This window comes from Hemicordylus capensis, chromosome 2, assembly GCF_027244095.1.
Source record: "Hemicordylus capensis ecotype Gifberg chromosome 2, rHemCap1.1.pri, whole genome shotgun sequence".
Lineage (NCBI taxonomy): Eukaryota > Metazoa > Chordata > Lepidosauria > Squamata > Cordylidae > Hemicordylus > Hemicordylus capensis.
In genome coordinates, this window is record NC_069658.1 from 224,108,775 (window position 1) to 224,125,449 (window position 16,675).

A 16,675-nucleotide genomic window follows, 5' to 3' on the forward strand; every position below is an offset into this window, starting at 1 on the left:
TTAACCTGTTTCTTCCTGCTTGAACAGGACTTCATCAGGAGAAGTGAGATTTATTTCTTCCAAGGTGACACTGCACCAACCAGTGGTTTTCTAAATTAGAAATCCTACTGGATACCAAATTGTACTGTAATACACGGTATATATACTATCCTGTATATGTTTTTGTTCTCTGGCCCATGTATCCTCCATTCTTTCACTCTCAGCGTTTTGATCAGGAGGGCGATAGCATGTCCCCAGTAGGACGTGTCATTTCCTTTTAGACCTTGTATTGTCACCCACAGAGTATCTGTGGAGAACTCTAGTTCTAGGTTTTCTAGCTTGTTAGATTTTATCCCTTATACAGTGCTACTCCACCCGCAATTCACCTCTCCCTATCCTTTCTATAAAGCTTATATCCAGAAGTAACAGTGTCCCACTGGATCTCACTGTTCCACCATATTTCCATTACGCCCACTATATCTTGTCTTTTGTTAGCAACCAAGCACTCCAGCTCACCCCCCGTGGCTAAGAGGATTCTGGCTTCGGTATATGAACACCTATATGCTGAATCTCTTACCAAGTGTGTGCTATCTTTCTTATGGACATTTCATCAGCTAGCAACTCCTTCTTTCTGCTCTTTATCTGGTTCTACTCTGCCTCCTTCTGGTTTATCTGAAGCATTTACACCCTTGCACCTTAAGGGATGGCATTTGCCAAACTGGATATTACCCAGCTCCTGTTGGCTACCCCTCAGGCATCATTTTAAAAACTGCTCTGCAACCTTCTTGATTTTAAGCACCAGCAGTCTAGTTACAACTTGATTCAAGTGGAGCCCATCCCTTTAGTACAGGCTTTGCTTGCCCCAAAATGTATCCCAGTGCCTAACAAATCTAAACCCCTCCTCCCGGCACCACCATCTCATCCACATGTTGAGACCCCTCAGCTCCACGAGTCTCACTGGCCCTGCACATGGAACAGGTGGCACTTCAGAGAATGCTACACTGGGGGGTCCTGGACTTCAGTATACTACCTAGCAGCCTAGATTGGGCTTCCAGGACCTCCCAAATGCATTTCCCAACATCATTGGCGCCAAGGAGCCCCTGGTGGCGCAGTGGTGAAACTGCCGCTCTGTAACCAGAAGGTTACAAGTTCGATCCTGACCAGGGGCTCAAGGTTGACTCAGCCTTCCATCCTTCCGAGGTCGGTAAAATGAGTACCCAGAATGTTGGGGGCAATATGCTAAATCACTGTAAACCGCTTAGAGAGCTTCCAGCTATAGAGCGGTATATAAATGTAAGTGCTATTGCTATTGGCGCCAAGATGCACCATGACAGCTGACTCCTCCCCAGTACTGCCTAACAGCCTATCTAGCTGCTGCGTGAGGTCCACAACTTTCGCACCAGGCAGGCAAGTCACCGTGCGGTCAACATGTGGGTCAAAGACCCATCTCTCTATGCCCCTAAGGATTGAATTGCCAACTACTGGGAGGCCCCCACCTCCTGGAGGAGTGTGCAAGAGGATATTAGGCGCATCATCCACAGAAGGCGCCCCTTCTAAGGGAGCAGCTCCCTCTTCCTCAGAACTATGTCCTCCTTCCCCAAGACCTTCATTCTCCATGACAGCAGAGGACCTGTCGGGGGAACAAACTTGTCCCCCAAGAGCCAGGAGCACCTTGCACAGAGCACACAGCCACAACTTCTGCCCCTCAAGCAGATAGTCATACATCCAACACTCAGTGCAATACACTGGAAAACACCCCCTCCCCTGCTGGCTTTCTACCTTCATGACTGATTTTGTTGGCTATTTAGTTGTCAGATATTCAACAGTTTAAACGTTCTTTCCGGTGAATATAAAAGAGGGAGCAGTACTTGCCTTTTCTCCCCAATGGACTCCGTGTGATAAAGAAGGACTCCTTTCAAGCTCTCCTGCATACTTCCCTGCTGAACTCCATTCAAAACTCCTATGACACCCATTTGCTAATTCAAGTTCGCTAATTTCTAGTTGCTAATCTCCCTGGCCACCACTTCCTAGAGCAGTGGTTCCCAACCTGGGTTCCTCCAGATGTTGCTGAACGACAACTCCCATCATTCCCAGTTACAATTTATTGTGACTGGGAATTGTGTGAGTTCTAGTTCAGCAACATCTGGGGAAATCCAGGTTGGGAACCACTGTCCTAGAGAGTGGGCTACAAACTGAGGCAACCATGCTCAACAGGAATGTGGCCCCTCCCACCAGGAATCACTCACCTCAGTCCTAGTTGGTTCCTCCCACTGCCTCTCTCCAGGCAAAAGAGAAACTAAAACTGAAAAGCCAAACAGCCACCAAAACAAGCCCTGGCCAAAAAACAGGCAGGCAGGCACACACACACACCGGGACTTCTCCCCTAAAGAGAAAGTTGTGTGTTTTTTTAAAGAAAAGTTTACTAACTTCTCAAGTTTGCTTCTCCTCTTCCCAGGGCAGGATTTTAAGCCAATTAAGATATTAATATCCTTCTGAGGCTACTAAGCAAACACACAAGAAAGGAGAGTCTGGAAGAAGAGAAAGATCTTCGTTCTGGCAGCACCCTGAAGGTGGGGATTTGTGGAGCTCTTTTGCAAAGAGTGCAAGAGATCTCGAGTTGCACCCAAGCATCCCGGGATGGAGAACAGCCACTCTCCGTGTGAAAATCAACTCTATCTTTAGCACAAATCTCAACACGTAAGGCACAAGTAAAAAAGAAATCACAAGGAAGGGGGGGGGGGCATCTGAAATCAGAGGCAGCAGCAGCAGCTTTTTCTTCTCCCTCCCGCCAACACTCAGCCCAAGTTTACTTGCTTCTGGGTGGCCTTTGGGTTGATTGCTCCCAGGGAGTCTTTTGTTTAGAATGTTTCTGCCCCACCTTTCGGTCCCATCTAAGGGAAATGGCAAACAGGAAGGATAGAACATACCGAGAAGTGTGGGCCCTGTGTTTCAAATGGGCCAAGAAGGCTACCTGCTCATGTATCTTGGCCCTGACAGGAGACAGGCTCAGCCAAATCACTTTCGGGCAAAACACTGGCCGGCTCTGGCACAGCAGGGAGAGCAGAATGGGGCTTCCCAACTAGCAGCAGCAAGGGCAAGCCCAACAGCCTGGCATCAGGTCAACAGACCCTTGGCACTGAAGGAGCAGCTGCGGGATATAGCTGAAGTGGCTCACTCTGGCCACTAGATGGGGCCCTTGGCACTGGAAAGCTGCCCTGCGCTGGAGGCGCCAAGAGGAAGTGACTTGGGCACCTTCAATAGACAGAAGATTCTCTGCACCATCACATTTTTTTGCAGCAGGGTGGGGACAAATGGAGTGGAAAGACATAGCAATGAAACGGGCTTACGGCCATTCATACTTGCAGTGAGCCCTGTCTTAAAGAGGGGGGAGCTTAACGTGGGTAACCCACCGAGCATCTTCAAGATGACAGAGGAGGAGTCCGTAACGGGCTCAGAAGTCACTGCCTACAGACAGCCGAGCTCAAGCCAGCCTTTTGATTTCTTTTGAAGTTTCTATCAAGGATCTCCTGCCAAGGAGAAGTTTAGTCAACTTCTTTCAAGTATTGCTACCTGGCCTTTCCACTTCAAAAATGCACAAGGCGGCTACCACACGGCCCCCACCACAAGATCACGCCTCATTCTCACAATCAAAGTAAAGACAGAGAGCAGCAGCAAAAAAGGAGATCCCAGTTACCTGCGGGAGACAGCCTTGCCCCACCGGACAGTGGTCTGCTGCTGGGGGCCCGGGAGCCAAGGGGCGCTCGGACATCCCCTCCGGCACGGTGGGGGTCGCTTCTCCCCAGGGCAGCCTGCCTGGCTTTGTCCCCCAAACTGGCAGAAGAGGTTTTGGCCCTGTTTGGAATCGAGGCTTTGGGGGTCTCTGTTTTGGGGGGTGCCGAGCCAACCCGCATGGGTGTCCTCTTGACCTTAGCGGCGCCTTCCTTCTCGGGGTCCACCATGCAGATGCCCGGCTGGGCAGGGAGTGGGCACGGGTCTTTCAGCACGGCTGGGAGCGGATCACGGTTCCGGGCCAGGCTCTCGGGGTCGTCGTCAGAGTCCAGCCCGCCGTCTGCTGTGATGGAAGGGCACTCTTCCATGGCGGGCGGGATGTCCGAATCCGAGAGAGTGGGCAGCGACTCGCTGAAGGAAGTGGGTGGAGTCTCATCCACAAGGGGGTGTGGCTTGCGCCCCCGCGGGCCCTTCCGGTGGGCCAGGGGTTTGGTCAGCTCTTGGGAGAAGTCACTGCTGTTGGACATGTCCCGGGGGCTGAAGTTGACCGATGGGGACCTCTCCGACTTGGGGTGCTCAAACTCACAGGGGGAGACCAAGCAGAGGTCCACGTCATGGGGGGAGTCCGAGCGGTGTCTGGACCTGGGTAGCACATGGCCGTCCAAGCGCTGCGCATTGGGGTGATGGTGGCAGGGTCGGACAGGCAGGGACATGATGCCTTTCCCCAGCGCAACCTCTGGCTCTGGGGTGAGCCTCCCTGCCCGGAAATTCTCTGCTTCTTCCTGGGGGAACTCGCTCACTGGTGGGAGGACCTGCTCAAAGGAGATGGAGAGTGACTCATCCACCTCGGTGGAGTGAGGGGAGCCCACTTCTGCTGGCAGGGAGGGTGTCGTAATGGTGGGCGAGACATCCGGAATGTCGTCACGCAAGAGACTGGGTGAGAGGCACCCGGACGGCTTCTCCTGGGAAGAGCTGGAGTTATCTTGTGAGGCCCGAGGCCCGGAGATGGAACTGTCAGGCCTCCAGGCATTGACCATGGCCACCGGCTCTTCAGCCATGATGGCGTCTTCCACAGGAGACTGGTGGAAGGGGGTGTGGCCAGCACTGGCAGGGGCAGAGCTCGAGGGGGACATCATCTCCAGGGTTTTCTCTTCAGAGCTGCCACAGGCTTCCTCAGCCTCCGGGCAGTGGTTCAGCCCTCCCCGGATGTCTGTGGGTGTCAGTTCAAAGTTGACACTCCGGTCGCTCTTGGGAGTTTTGGCCAATGGGGACGGGGGCCCGATGCCTTTGAGCGGGGAGCTGGCTTCCAAGTGCCGGAAGGGCTGGGGGCTCTCTGGATCTCCCCCCATGCCCAGGCCGTTCTCAGCAGGCTCCAGACTGTTTCCGTGGCAATCCATGCCCTCCAGCGGTGAAGGCTCCAGTTCACTCTCAGCGGTGGTGATGCCTTCATCAGTAGACTCTGCTCCCTGCCGAGAGCCCCCCCTCATCCTCTCCTCCTCCGGCACTCCGTTTTCTGATGATGACTTAGACCCATCCAATGACGGGCTTCCCTTGAAGCTACTGGGTGACTTGCGGGCGGATGCTGTTTCCTTAGACAGCTTGCTCTTTGGCCTCTCAGTCTCCTTTCTGAGGGTCGGGATCGATTTCTTGAAGCTGCCCATCTTACTGGGAGGCCTCTTCACCTCCGCCCCTGGAGTTCTCCGCGGGTCCTTCGCCGGCTGCTTTGCCGTTTTCTCCTCCATTTTGGTATCCTTCTTGGCTTCCTCTTTCTTTGTCTCTTTTTTAGGAGCATCTGCCTTGCCCTCTTTCTTCACTAGCTTGACCTCTCTCTTTGCTACGTCCTTCTCTTGGGCAGCATCTTCCTTCAGTGCTGGCTTCCTGACCTCCTTCTTGGCCACCAGCTTCTCCTTCAGCTGCTTGGGCCTCACATCTTGCTTGGGCTTCTCTGTTGAAGACTCCAGCTTGGACTTGCCATCTTTGGTCCTCTCCTCCTCAATGCTACCCCTGGAGGTCTCGCTGGGCGCCTTGGGCCGGTCTCTGGTGTTGGTCAGCTTTGGCTCTCTTTTCTCCTTGGCAACAGACAGGTTTGGCTCTGTCAGGCTCTGCCGAGAGGATGATTTGAGGCTCTCCTGACTCTCTGCCCTCTTCTGCCTGAGCTGAGGGGTGGAGGACGACTCCAGATCCTTCTGAGTGACCACTGGATGCTTGAGCAACTCCAAGTGTTTGACTTTCTCCAGTCCTTCCAAGATCTTGCTCTGTGGTGTGCAGCCTGGGAACAAGACCCGAACAATCTTCTCTGAGGGGTTCACAGGGTGCCACACAAGGAGGGCACAGATGGAGGTCACGCATTGAAGGGGCAGCTCCAGGCCTTTGGGGTAACCATTCCCACACCACTGCTGCATCAAGAACTCCAGTTCCTTGCTACCTTTCACTGGGTTGAGGACATACATGTCAAGCCGCCCAACACCCATCTTTTGGAAGAGGATGGTGGGTTCCACCTTGGGGCCGACATCCCTGAAGAGCGGGTGGGGCTTAATGCCCAGTTTCTCCAGGTACCGAAGAGCCAGGCTGGCCTCGTCACAGCTCTTCAGGATCCCGGAGTCCCCTTCGATGGCCTTCAGCTTCTCCGAGGCGTTGAGGAACACAACCCCCAGCTCCGGCGAGATGAGGTTCTTCACCCACTCATCATTCTGGGAGCCCTGTGAGGAAGGGTCCTCCTCCATTTCGGCAAGCTTCCTCTGCAGCAGGCTGTTCACCCCAGGCAAGCTGTCGGTCCCCACGTGGGTGACCAAGATGGAGTCGATGCGGTCGAGGTGCCGCACCAGCTTCCAGAAAGACGACCTGGGGTTGGAGCCCCCATTGACCAAGACGTTGAAGCCGTTGACAGCAAAGAAGGCTGAGTCCCCTCTCCCGCCTGGGAAGATATAGCAGCAAGGCTTGGAGAGCTTCAGGAAGCCAACTGTGCTGGGTGGCTCCAGGAGGTCGAAGGGCGACTGGGGATCCAGAGACTCTGACAGATATTCCAAGAACTCTTGCAGGCCCTCCATCTCGGGCAGCACACAGCCAGGGTTGAAGTGGAGGTCGATGAAATCCAGCAGGTTGTGCTGGCCTAGCCGGGAATCCTTCCATGCTTTCAAGTCTGGGCAGACCACAGTCAAGCTGGTCTTCGCAGAGGGGTCCGCAGAGCTGAGTAGTTCTCCAACCTGAGGGCAGAGGGGTGGTGGGGAGAGAGAGAAATGGCAGCTATGAGTCTCAGGGACCAAGTTTACCAGGGAGTTAAGAACATACTCACTCTGTACATCCAAATATTTCTGGAAGTGCCTCTTGAAGACATACACAAGGCGTAGTGCAGAGTTTAAGAATTGGGGAGAGGTGGAAAGCAACAAAGAGATGGTGCTGAACGCTCTGGGGATGCATAGTTGAGGATGGGGCCATAGCTCAGTGGCAGAGCATCTGTTTTGCATGCAGAAGGTCCCAAGTTCACTCCCTGGCAGCATCTCCAGGAAAAGCGGAGAGAGACTCTTGCCTGAAACCTTGGAGAGCTGCTGCAAGTCAGTGTAAACAACCCTAAGCTAGATGGACCTATAGTCTGACTCAGTATAAAGCAGCTTCCTTTGGGGAGAGGGCACTTTCCAAGTGCTTCTTCCTCTGTGCTCCTCCCTTTAATATTCTGACCAGGAACCCATATCCTCAGTTTATCACCCAGTCCTCTGCAGCTTCTGTTTGGCATTTGAAAGACAACCACCTCTCCTGCACAGCTACATCCAGACCATATATGTGTCCCTTGCTTTTCAGCCAGGACTGACTCCCAAAGCAAGTGACAATTGCAATCAATACAATGGTACACTATGGTACACCAAGAACCGGCCTAATGGCATTTAGGAAGAGATGAGGCAACAAACCTTAGAGAATGTTGGCCTAGTACTTAGCAAGGTGGGCTGAGCTGCCTGTGGGTGAAAGCTTGTGCGGCAGAATGCGCCTCTGTATATATAAAATTCTCCATACACAGCAATCTCATACACAGTGTCAAGGATACAAGTAGCCTACAACCTCTGTAAAGCTAATTTGTGGGCTATGAAGGAGCATTCTGCTAAATGAGTCCGGTAAACCGCCCAGAAACTTAAGTTTTGGGCGGTATAAAAATATGTTAGATAATAAAATAAAATAAACCTGCAACCATTAAATACCTCTCTTCCAGGAGCTACTAAAAGACCCATGTGCAAAAAGACCTATAGCTCTACAGAAGGATCTATGGAGTTGGATTTATCCATCCTCATCCTGGTTGGAAAGGACAGCAGTTATGAAGGTGACCTTACTTTAAGAATAACTTTATTCTTTTTGCTGATGTAGTCAGCACGGTGTAGTGGTTAGAGTGATGGACCAGGACTGAGGAGGCTCAAGTTCAAGCCCCCATTCAGGTATAAAACTCACTGGGCGACTCTGGACCAGTCACTTAGCTCTCAGTCTAGCCTACCTCACGGGGTTGTTGTGAGGATAAATACAGCTATGGACCCTGCTCTGGGCTCCTTGGAGGAAGAGCAAGATATACATGCAAGTAACTGAATAAAAACAAAAGCCCGTTAAAATGTGAGTGGGAAACACTGAACAAGTGATAAACAGTTGTTAGGACATGTATTCAGCAGGATACTTAGAACAGCCTCAGAAACGTTATGCAGATTCCAAAAGGGGGTGAGGGTGGCATCATTGAAAATTAGATTTCATATGGCTGGCTGCAATCAATGACTTTGACTACGCTAGATGAAGCCACATTAGCAGAGCAACAGCAGATGGGCTTACGCTTACCCTACGTCAGCCCAGTATGACTGCAAGAGGTGGAGAGAGATAAAACATGTTTTATTGTGGGGCTCTGAACAATTTAGCATCCCATTAAACAGATGTTACTAGGGTTTGGTTTTCGGTATAGTGATCAAATGTTAACACTGGAATCTCTCATCTTGGTATGCATTTGAGTTGTATAGAATTCTAGATCTGGTTTTTCAATACAACCACTTGGATTTTGTATGTTGAAGAAATTGGTAAAACAGGTCAGAGACCACACTTTTTTTCCAGTTCCTTCAGACTGAAGAAAATATGGTGAAATCAGAGAGAACAAAGTCTGAAAGTCTAATTGGTTCTGGTAATGTGAAAAGTTTGACAGGGAGAATTTGTTCACTATCCTTGAAGTTAGAAGATACCTTTATGCTATGGGAAATGGTATGAAAGAGATTATTGTGCCTAGAAATGGCTCGGGATTTGGAGGCATGCTAGGGAAGTTTTATTTAGTGCTGACCTGAAACAAGAATTGTTATAAGTACTCAGGACTGCTGGTATCTGATACTTACAAGATTGAAACACACCTACAGTCTTCAAGCAGGTTGAGGTTGGAGGTGCCTATCTACTGGAGCCTAATTCCTGGAACTATGAAGGAGATGACCTTCTTCAGGTCCTTGACTAGGGTAGTGTCCCTCTCTTGGTCCTTTTAGGTCTCTCAGCGGCTTTTGACACTATCGATCATGCCATCCTTCTCGACCGCCTGTGTGGGTTGGGTATCGGGGGCACTGTCTTACAGTGGTTCCATTCTTACTTTAGCAGGCGTGTACAGTCGGTATGCATTGAGGACAGATGCTCTGACCCATGGACACTCCTTTATGGAGTTCCCCAGGGTTCAGTTCTTGCCCCTGTCCTTTTTAACATCTATATGAAGCCGCCAGGTTAGGTCATTTCCCAGTTTGGGGTGAGATTTCATCAATACGCTGATGATACTCAGTTGTATATCACCATCCCAGACCATTCTGGGGATGCTGTTTCTGTGCTTACTCGATGCCTGGAAGCTATTAAGGTCTGGCTGAATCAAAACAAGTTCAGACTGAATCCCACTAAGACTGAACTACTTTTACTCAGCCCTCGTACCGGCCAACAGCTTTTAGATGGGGTGGCGCTGCCCCCAAAGGAGCTTGTTCATGATTTGGGGGTCCGTTTGGACTCGCGCCTCCTGCTTGAACAGCAGGTGGAGGCTGCGGCCAGAAGTGCTTTTGCCCAGCTTCATCTGATTTGCCAATTATGCCCTTATCTTGATCGGCAGGCATTAATGAAAGTGACCCAGGCCCTAGTTATCTCCTACATAGATGATTGTAACGCTCTCTATCTAGGGTTACCTTTGAGGACGATCGGGAAGCTACAACGGATCCAGAATGCAGCGGCTCACCTACTCATGGGTGCCAGAAAATATGGCAGGGTAACACCTCTCCTGCAGTCATTGCACTGGTTGCCTATTCTCTTCCAAGTTCAATTTAAGGTCCTGGTTTTGACCTTCAAAGCTTTGTGGGGCTTGGCACCTATCTACTTACAGACCTGCCTCTCCCATCCAGTTAGATCATCTCAGAAGGCCCTTTTGTCGGTCCCTGATTTCCAAGAGGATCCGTGCAAGGGCCTTTTCAGTTGCTGCCCCACTTCTCTGGAACTCTCTTCCCCTTCAGATTCGTTTAGCCCCTTCCTTACTGATCTTCAAATCTCTATTGAAGACTTTTCTTTTTCGCCAGGCTTTTGCCCTGTAGTTTACTTATTTGTTTTTTGTTAGTTTCTTTAGTTTTTAATTTAAAATGTAATTTTTAATGTTGCCTTGTTTTGCATGTTTTTGTGCACTGCTCGGAGTCTTCCGAGTGGGCGGTATAGTAAATGTTTCTAATAAATAAATGAGCAGTTACAGCCATTTTAACTCCAAGGCTGTGTTCTTTTGGGGGACCTAAAGGATGTTTTCAAAGACTCCCATCCCATGCCAGGCACCTTCTCCTACCAACAAGCCCAACTCTGGATGCTGGGTCAGGGGCAGCGTTCCCTGTAACAGGGATTCCCAGATGTTATAGACTACAACTCCCATCATCCCAGCCAAAGACACTGCATCAAATACAACTGGCATCACCCCCAGCTGCACTGGTCAGCAGGCACCTTTTTCCAGCATCCCTTTCCCTCAACCCAACGCCCTTGGCTTTCCCAGGCAGACTCCCATCCGCACATCAACCAGATTCAGCGAGGTGGCTGCATCTTGTGCCTTCAGGCAATGCACCTCTGAAACCCCCACAGTTCCCAGGGCTCCAAAATCCCCTACAACTTGCCCCATTGGAGGTCCAGGCCTGGAGGTGGGGAATAGGGTGCAAAGAAACACATACACACACACCTCTTTGTCAGCAAAGATCTGGATGAAATCCCGCAAGGAGAAAGAGCCCGTCTGCAGCACTAGCTCCCCCGTCTCCTCAACACAAGGCCCAGCAAAGATCAGCAGCTTGTGACGCGAAGAGTCCGTGACCAGGTTGCGGAGCTGGGAGGGAGGGAAGAAAGAGACCGAGAGAAAGGCAGGATCAGTCACAGACTCGACACTGCAATGCCCCTCAATCTCAGCTCTCTATCCACTGGGGCCCCCAGTCAATGGGGACTGGAGCACAGAAGTTCTTTGGCCGTACAGGAAGGGCCCGCTGATCCGTGGCAAGACGCGCGTTTTGCATGTGGAAGCTGGAACCCTGGGATCTGGGCTGGGAAAGGCCTCTCTGCACCTGGAGTGCCAGTAATGTCAGGGCAGAGAATGCCAAGCTGTTAGTCCATTATCCAACAGCTTGGTATTGATTGCAGCAGCTTCCTGTGCTCAGCATCATGGGGCATGTCAATCTTGGCCTCCTTTCAAGAAGCTCCCAGCAGCCCCAAAGAAAAGAAAAACCTTTTCTCTTAAATTCCATGATGAGCTCCATAACTCAAGAGTCTCCCTCCAAATGCATCCAAAGAGAGTGTCTAAGCACTGAACAGCCACCAGCTAGAATCTAGATCCAGACACCCAGTCTGGCTGAATTCTGGAGCTGCAGAATCTGGGGTCACTTTTAAGGGCAGATTTCTGCACCCCTCCAGCCCCTGCTCACCTCGTCACAGATTGACTTATCAGAAGGGTTCAGCAAGACTAAGGTCTCCAAGACATCTCCGCGGTGATGGAGGGCACGCTGACCTGCAGAGGATAAAAAGAGACGGCGGGGTGAAGAGAGACCCCTGAGGACGCAGGGAAACGACGTTGGGCTGTTCTGAGTCAATCGTTCAACTCGCAACGCCACGCTTTTTCACAGGCAGAGATTCCATTGTTGCAGGCTGCCACCACCAGGGGTCAGAAGAACATCAGCAGAGCCTCAATAGATCAGACCAAAGGCCTGCCTAGTCCAGCATCCTGTTTCCCCCACCGGCCAACCAGATACCTCTGGGAAGTCTGCAGGAAGGAAATGAAAGAAACAGACCTCCCTTGCTACCACCCCGCCCCCCACCCCACAACAACTGGTGCTCAGAGATACGACTGCCTCTGACCCTGGCAGTTTGTCTAATCACTGTAACTAAAAGCCCCCAACAGACCTCTTTTCTTCCATGGACAGGCATCTACAAACCTACTTGCCAGCTCGCCAGTGGCCAGTGCCCCCACCCCTCTGGCGAGCACAACACCCAGCACCACACAGATCTCCTCCCCAGAGGTCTCGTTTTCATTTCTCAAAAGATAAGAAACAGCAGGAATCCTTTCTGAGCAGGAAGAGAGGGCTCCTGCTGTATCTTGCCATCTCCACATCCCAGTGCAAGCGATAGAAAACCCGCTTCTCTCCTAAGCTCTCTGCCCTGCCTACTTACATCTTGGCCAGCGATGCAGCTGCCGAGGGAGATGGCACTGCAATGCTTTCCCAGGGGCAGCCCTCTGCCGGGGAATGCTTCCCTTTGGCCCTGAAACTCCTTGCCAACAGCAGGAGGCCTCTTTCTCCTCGGCCTGAAAGCAGGGCGGTGCTCAGCTGTGCTCTACAACTGGGCTATGTGGATGCTCCTGATGAACACAGAAAGCTGCCTCAGAATGAGTCAGACTCTTGTTCCATCTAGCTCAGTTTTGCCAGCACTGACTGGCAGCAGCAGCAGAGTTCCAGAGAAGGTTCTTGCCCAGCCCTACCTGGAGATGCTGCCAGGCATTGCTGGGACCTTCCGTATGCAAAGAAGGGGAGGAGAGCTGGTCTTGCAGTAGCAAGCATGAATTGTCCCCTTTGCTTAACAGGGTATTCCCTGGTTTACATTTGGATGGATGACTCTATGCAATCGCTGTCTGCTGTACGATATTCCCCTTAGGTGATGTGGCTGTAGCTCCATGGTAGAGCTTACCTGTAGATATTTTAACCCAGTTTGACAGGATATACTTCTATATTATTTAATTTTACGAATACTAGTACAATGAATATTTATATACCACTTTTCAACAAAAAGTTCCCAAAGCGGTTTACACAGAGAAATAAATAAATAAAATGGATCCCTGTCCCCAAACGGCTCACAGTCTAAAAAAGAAACAGAAGATAGAGCCCAGCAACAGCCACTGGAGGGATGCTCTGCTGGGGATAGACAGGGCCAGTCGCTCCCCCACTGCTCAATAAAGAGAATCACCACTTTAAAAAGGTGCCTCTGTCCTCAATTATCAGGGTATTGTAAGTGGGTGGGGGGAGAGATTAAGGCACAGGAAACTCAGGCTCTCACTGTTTGTGTGAAAAGATAATTCCATCCCTTCTGGCTATTTTTGCAATGCGGCTAACTCATGTGCATCTTTGGGGATGGAAGAGAGAGAGGGAGGAACTCTGTTCCTCAGGAACCCACAGCTAGAGAAACAGCTAGGAAACCGCAGCACAGGGACATTTTGCTGGATGAGGTGCTGCATCCTCCCTGCTACGGAGAGGCAGCAAAGAGGGGGCTTCTGTCTAAGGAAGGGGCGAGGAAGGAGAAAAAAAAGCTCCAGGCAGTGCAGGCTGTACAGGAGGGAGCATGGACTGGAGAAGTTAAGCCCCCACCCACTCCCCAAAAGAGGAAAGGAATCATCAAAGCAAGAACTGGAGATCCTTTAAATAGGATGCAGGAAAATTCCCGTGGCCTCGGCATGCTGCAATGTCACAAGCACTGGACACGGACCAGCGACAGTCCAACCCCTGCTAAGCCACAGAGCTCACTCGGAGGCAGCCTCTATTCTGCAGACCTAACCTCAGCGATATAGGAAGATGCTGAAAGGCATCATCTCACGCTGAGCAGGAGGTGGCAATGGTAAACCCCTCTTGTAGTCTACCAAAGAAAACCACAGGGCTCTGTGGGCGCCAGGAGTTGAAATCAATTTGACATCACCCATTACCTTTAACCTCTCTCACAGGGTTGTTCTAAGGATAATTCAGGCAGAGCAAGAGACCAGGTATTGCCAGAGCTTCGCAACCTTGGCTCCTTAGATGATGTTGGACTACAACTCCCATAATCACAGTTACAATGGCCGAAGGGTGATGGGAGTTGTAGTCCAATAACAGAGCTTGACAAATCCCAGGCACCAGGGCGCCATGGTGCCTAGAAATTTAACTGTGGCACCTAGACTATTGAGAGGTTAAATTATCTATCTATCTATCTATCTATCTATATTTCTCCTGGGTGTGCCATGGAATGTGCATCCCGGCAACCCAGGTGATTGGCTGGGCTGCGGAGGTGCCTGATTGGCTGGAGAACCCAGGAGAATTGGCCGGAGAGGGCCAGGCCGCTGGTGCGCCCGGCCTGGCGACGGTGGCTGCGGGCCCAGCCGCAGCGGTGAGCCCGGATACTGGGGCAGAAAGTGGGGGGGAGAGGTGGCCGGCCTCAAAGACTGGCAAGCGGCGGCGGCAGGCCTGGCAGGCCGTGGAGACGGCATTTGGCGTGGCGGGCCTGGCTGCAAAGGCGGCACTTGGCCCGGCGGCAGGCCAGGCCGTGGAGACGCTGGGTCCGGGTGCAGAGGCGGCTCTCAGCCAGGCGGCGCCAGGACCGGCCACCGAGGCAAGGAGCCCATGGGAGGCTGGGGTGGGAGGGGACCGGGCGGCGGGACTTTCCTGTTCGCTGCCCAGGAGGAGGAGCAGTGGCAGCCAGGTAAGTAGAGCTTTAAAAAATGCAGGGGCGGAGAGAATGGGGGAGGGCAAGAGGGAGTGAGGCAGGGGGGAGGGGAGGGCAAGAGGGAGGGGGAGGGCAAGAGAGCATGGGGGAGGGTGAGGGTAAGAGAGTGGGGTGGAAGGCAAGAGAGAGTGGGGCAGGGGGGGAGAGGGGAAGGGCAGGAAAGATGAGCAGGGGGGAGGGGAGAAGGCAAGAGTGTGGGGCAGGAGGGAGAGGGGAACAGCCAGCCCCAAAGAGCGCACAGATGCTCTGTGCGGGTTGGCTAGTTATTTAATAAAATCTTTATTTGCTCCAAGCAACCCTATTTCTGTTAAATGTGTGTGCACACTGTGCTGATACAGCCACCCAGAACAAAACTCATTCTGCACACAGATGGAAACAAAATTAGAGGGAACACTGCTTCAAAGGGGATAAAAATAAGCCCATTTGCCCTCTTTCTCCACAACGACCATCACTAAGTTTGCAATTTTGTCAAGTGTCCATTATCTAGCTCCTAGATTTCCAGGCTAGGAGATCTAAAGAATATTTGTCAAGGCCTGCCGAATGATCTCCGGGGACCCAAGGCTGGGAACCCTCGCTGTATCCCACAGTGAGCTCCTTGCAGCAGAGTCTTTTCGATGGTGGCACCCCATTTATGGAATAGCCTCCCCAGTGAGGCTCGCCGGGCATCATCATTTTGTTCTTTTAAAGCTGTGACAAGTGAAGAGGCCTGGTGTTTACCCAAGCCTTTAAAAGAACTTTTTAAAAAAGTTTTTTCCAAGTTTTAACAATGTTTCTTGCATTGTTGTAATTCTGCTTTAATATGCTTTTAATATGTTTTATTCAATTGTTTTATAGTTTTACTTTGGTCCAGAGAACAATTGTTATGATGCGACCAACAAATAAGATTACTACTAGAGTAGTAAAACTGAGTAAACTGACATATTCTGCGTAATTTATTGTGTGAGTCATGCAGAGGGAGCCTTGACCTCTCTAGTAGGTCAAGTATTGCAATTCCACTCAAGACAAACGTTGCATGCTTCTGTTATGTAATCTTACAGCTTCTCCTTACATCATCATGATGTCAACCTTCCCAGGCCTGAGTAGGACCACACAGCTAGTTTAATGAGCCCAAGAACAAGTCGTGGAGAGGAACAGGCCCTATGAGCTGAACCAGTTCGCATTCCTAACCAGGCGCGAGGGCATTGCAGCAGCATCACTGAAGGCGGTTCTATGGAGAGCAAATTCAAAGCAGTATGGAGGGCATGTTATAGCAAGTTCTGAGCACCTCATCCACTTAAAAGAAAGATACAAACACTGCACCCTCTACGCTGCCTTGAAACCTGCCGCCCACCTGTGCAGTGATTCCGAAGAGCCACTCACTCGCCCTCTTGCCACCACTGTGGCTGCAGCTCCCAACTCGCGACTGATTTCCCCGGTCCTTGCCACTTGCTCTGAGGCTGCGGCTCTTGCTCACGCTGCTTTCCCCGTTCCCTGTATTCCCACCCTCCACTTTCGCTGCTCTGCTCTCCCCGCGGCCGCCCCCCCGCCCTTCAGAGCCCACATGGCAGCGGCAGCAAGCAGATGATGGGACTTGGAGAGGAGTCCGGAACTGATTCCCCTGATCTTGCCCTTTGCCTTTCCCCCGCCACTGGGGCTCTTGCGCTGCAAGATCGGGCGAATCGGCTCCAGCATAGGTGGAGCCACAATTGGGCCAATGGGTTCAAAGAACCCGGGCCACGCCCAATCAAGGGCCGCGTCTCGCAGCCCCGACACGCCCCCACGTCTGACGCAGGGCTGCTAGTTTAGCTCCCAAGCGGGGGCCACGTGGCCCCTTCGGAAGCTAAAATAAGGCTAAGGGAGGGAAGATCTGCTCCTGGCTGCACTGCGAACGCAGTGCCAGCCTAAGTAGCTCCTGAAGGTGCCATGTGGCCCCTTCAGGAGTTAAAAGGCTGGTGCTGCATTCACAGTGCAGCCTTAGTTTAACTCCCAAACAGAGCCTCAAGGCTTCGTTTGGGAGCTAGACCACGCCCCCCGCTTCTGACATCAGACG

The 16,675-nt window shown here is 51.7% G+C and overlaps 1 protein-coding gene across 1 annotated transcript in view; it reads right to left on the bottom strand.

Annotated features, from left to right (window-relative positions):
- Positions 1-16,675, bottom strand: part of MAP1S (microtubule associated protein 1S) — a 57,917-nt gene that overhangs the window by 8,257 nt on the left and 32,985 nt on the right. Inside the window, exons 3-5 of the mRNA XM_053297323.1 lie at positions 11,613-11,695; positions 10,883-11,023; positions 3,674-6,911 (exon numbers count right to left, since the gene is read on the bottom strand). Coding sequence (XP_053153298.1) covers positions 3,674-6,911; positions 10,883-11,023; positions 11,613-11,695 — 3,462 coding nt within the window. The remainder of the gene's footprint in view (positions 1-3,673; positions 6,912-10,882; positions 11,024-11,612; positions 11,696-16,675) is intronic.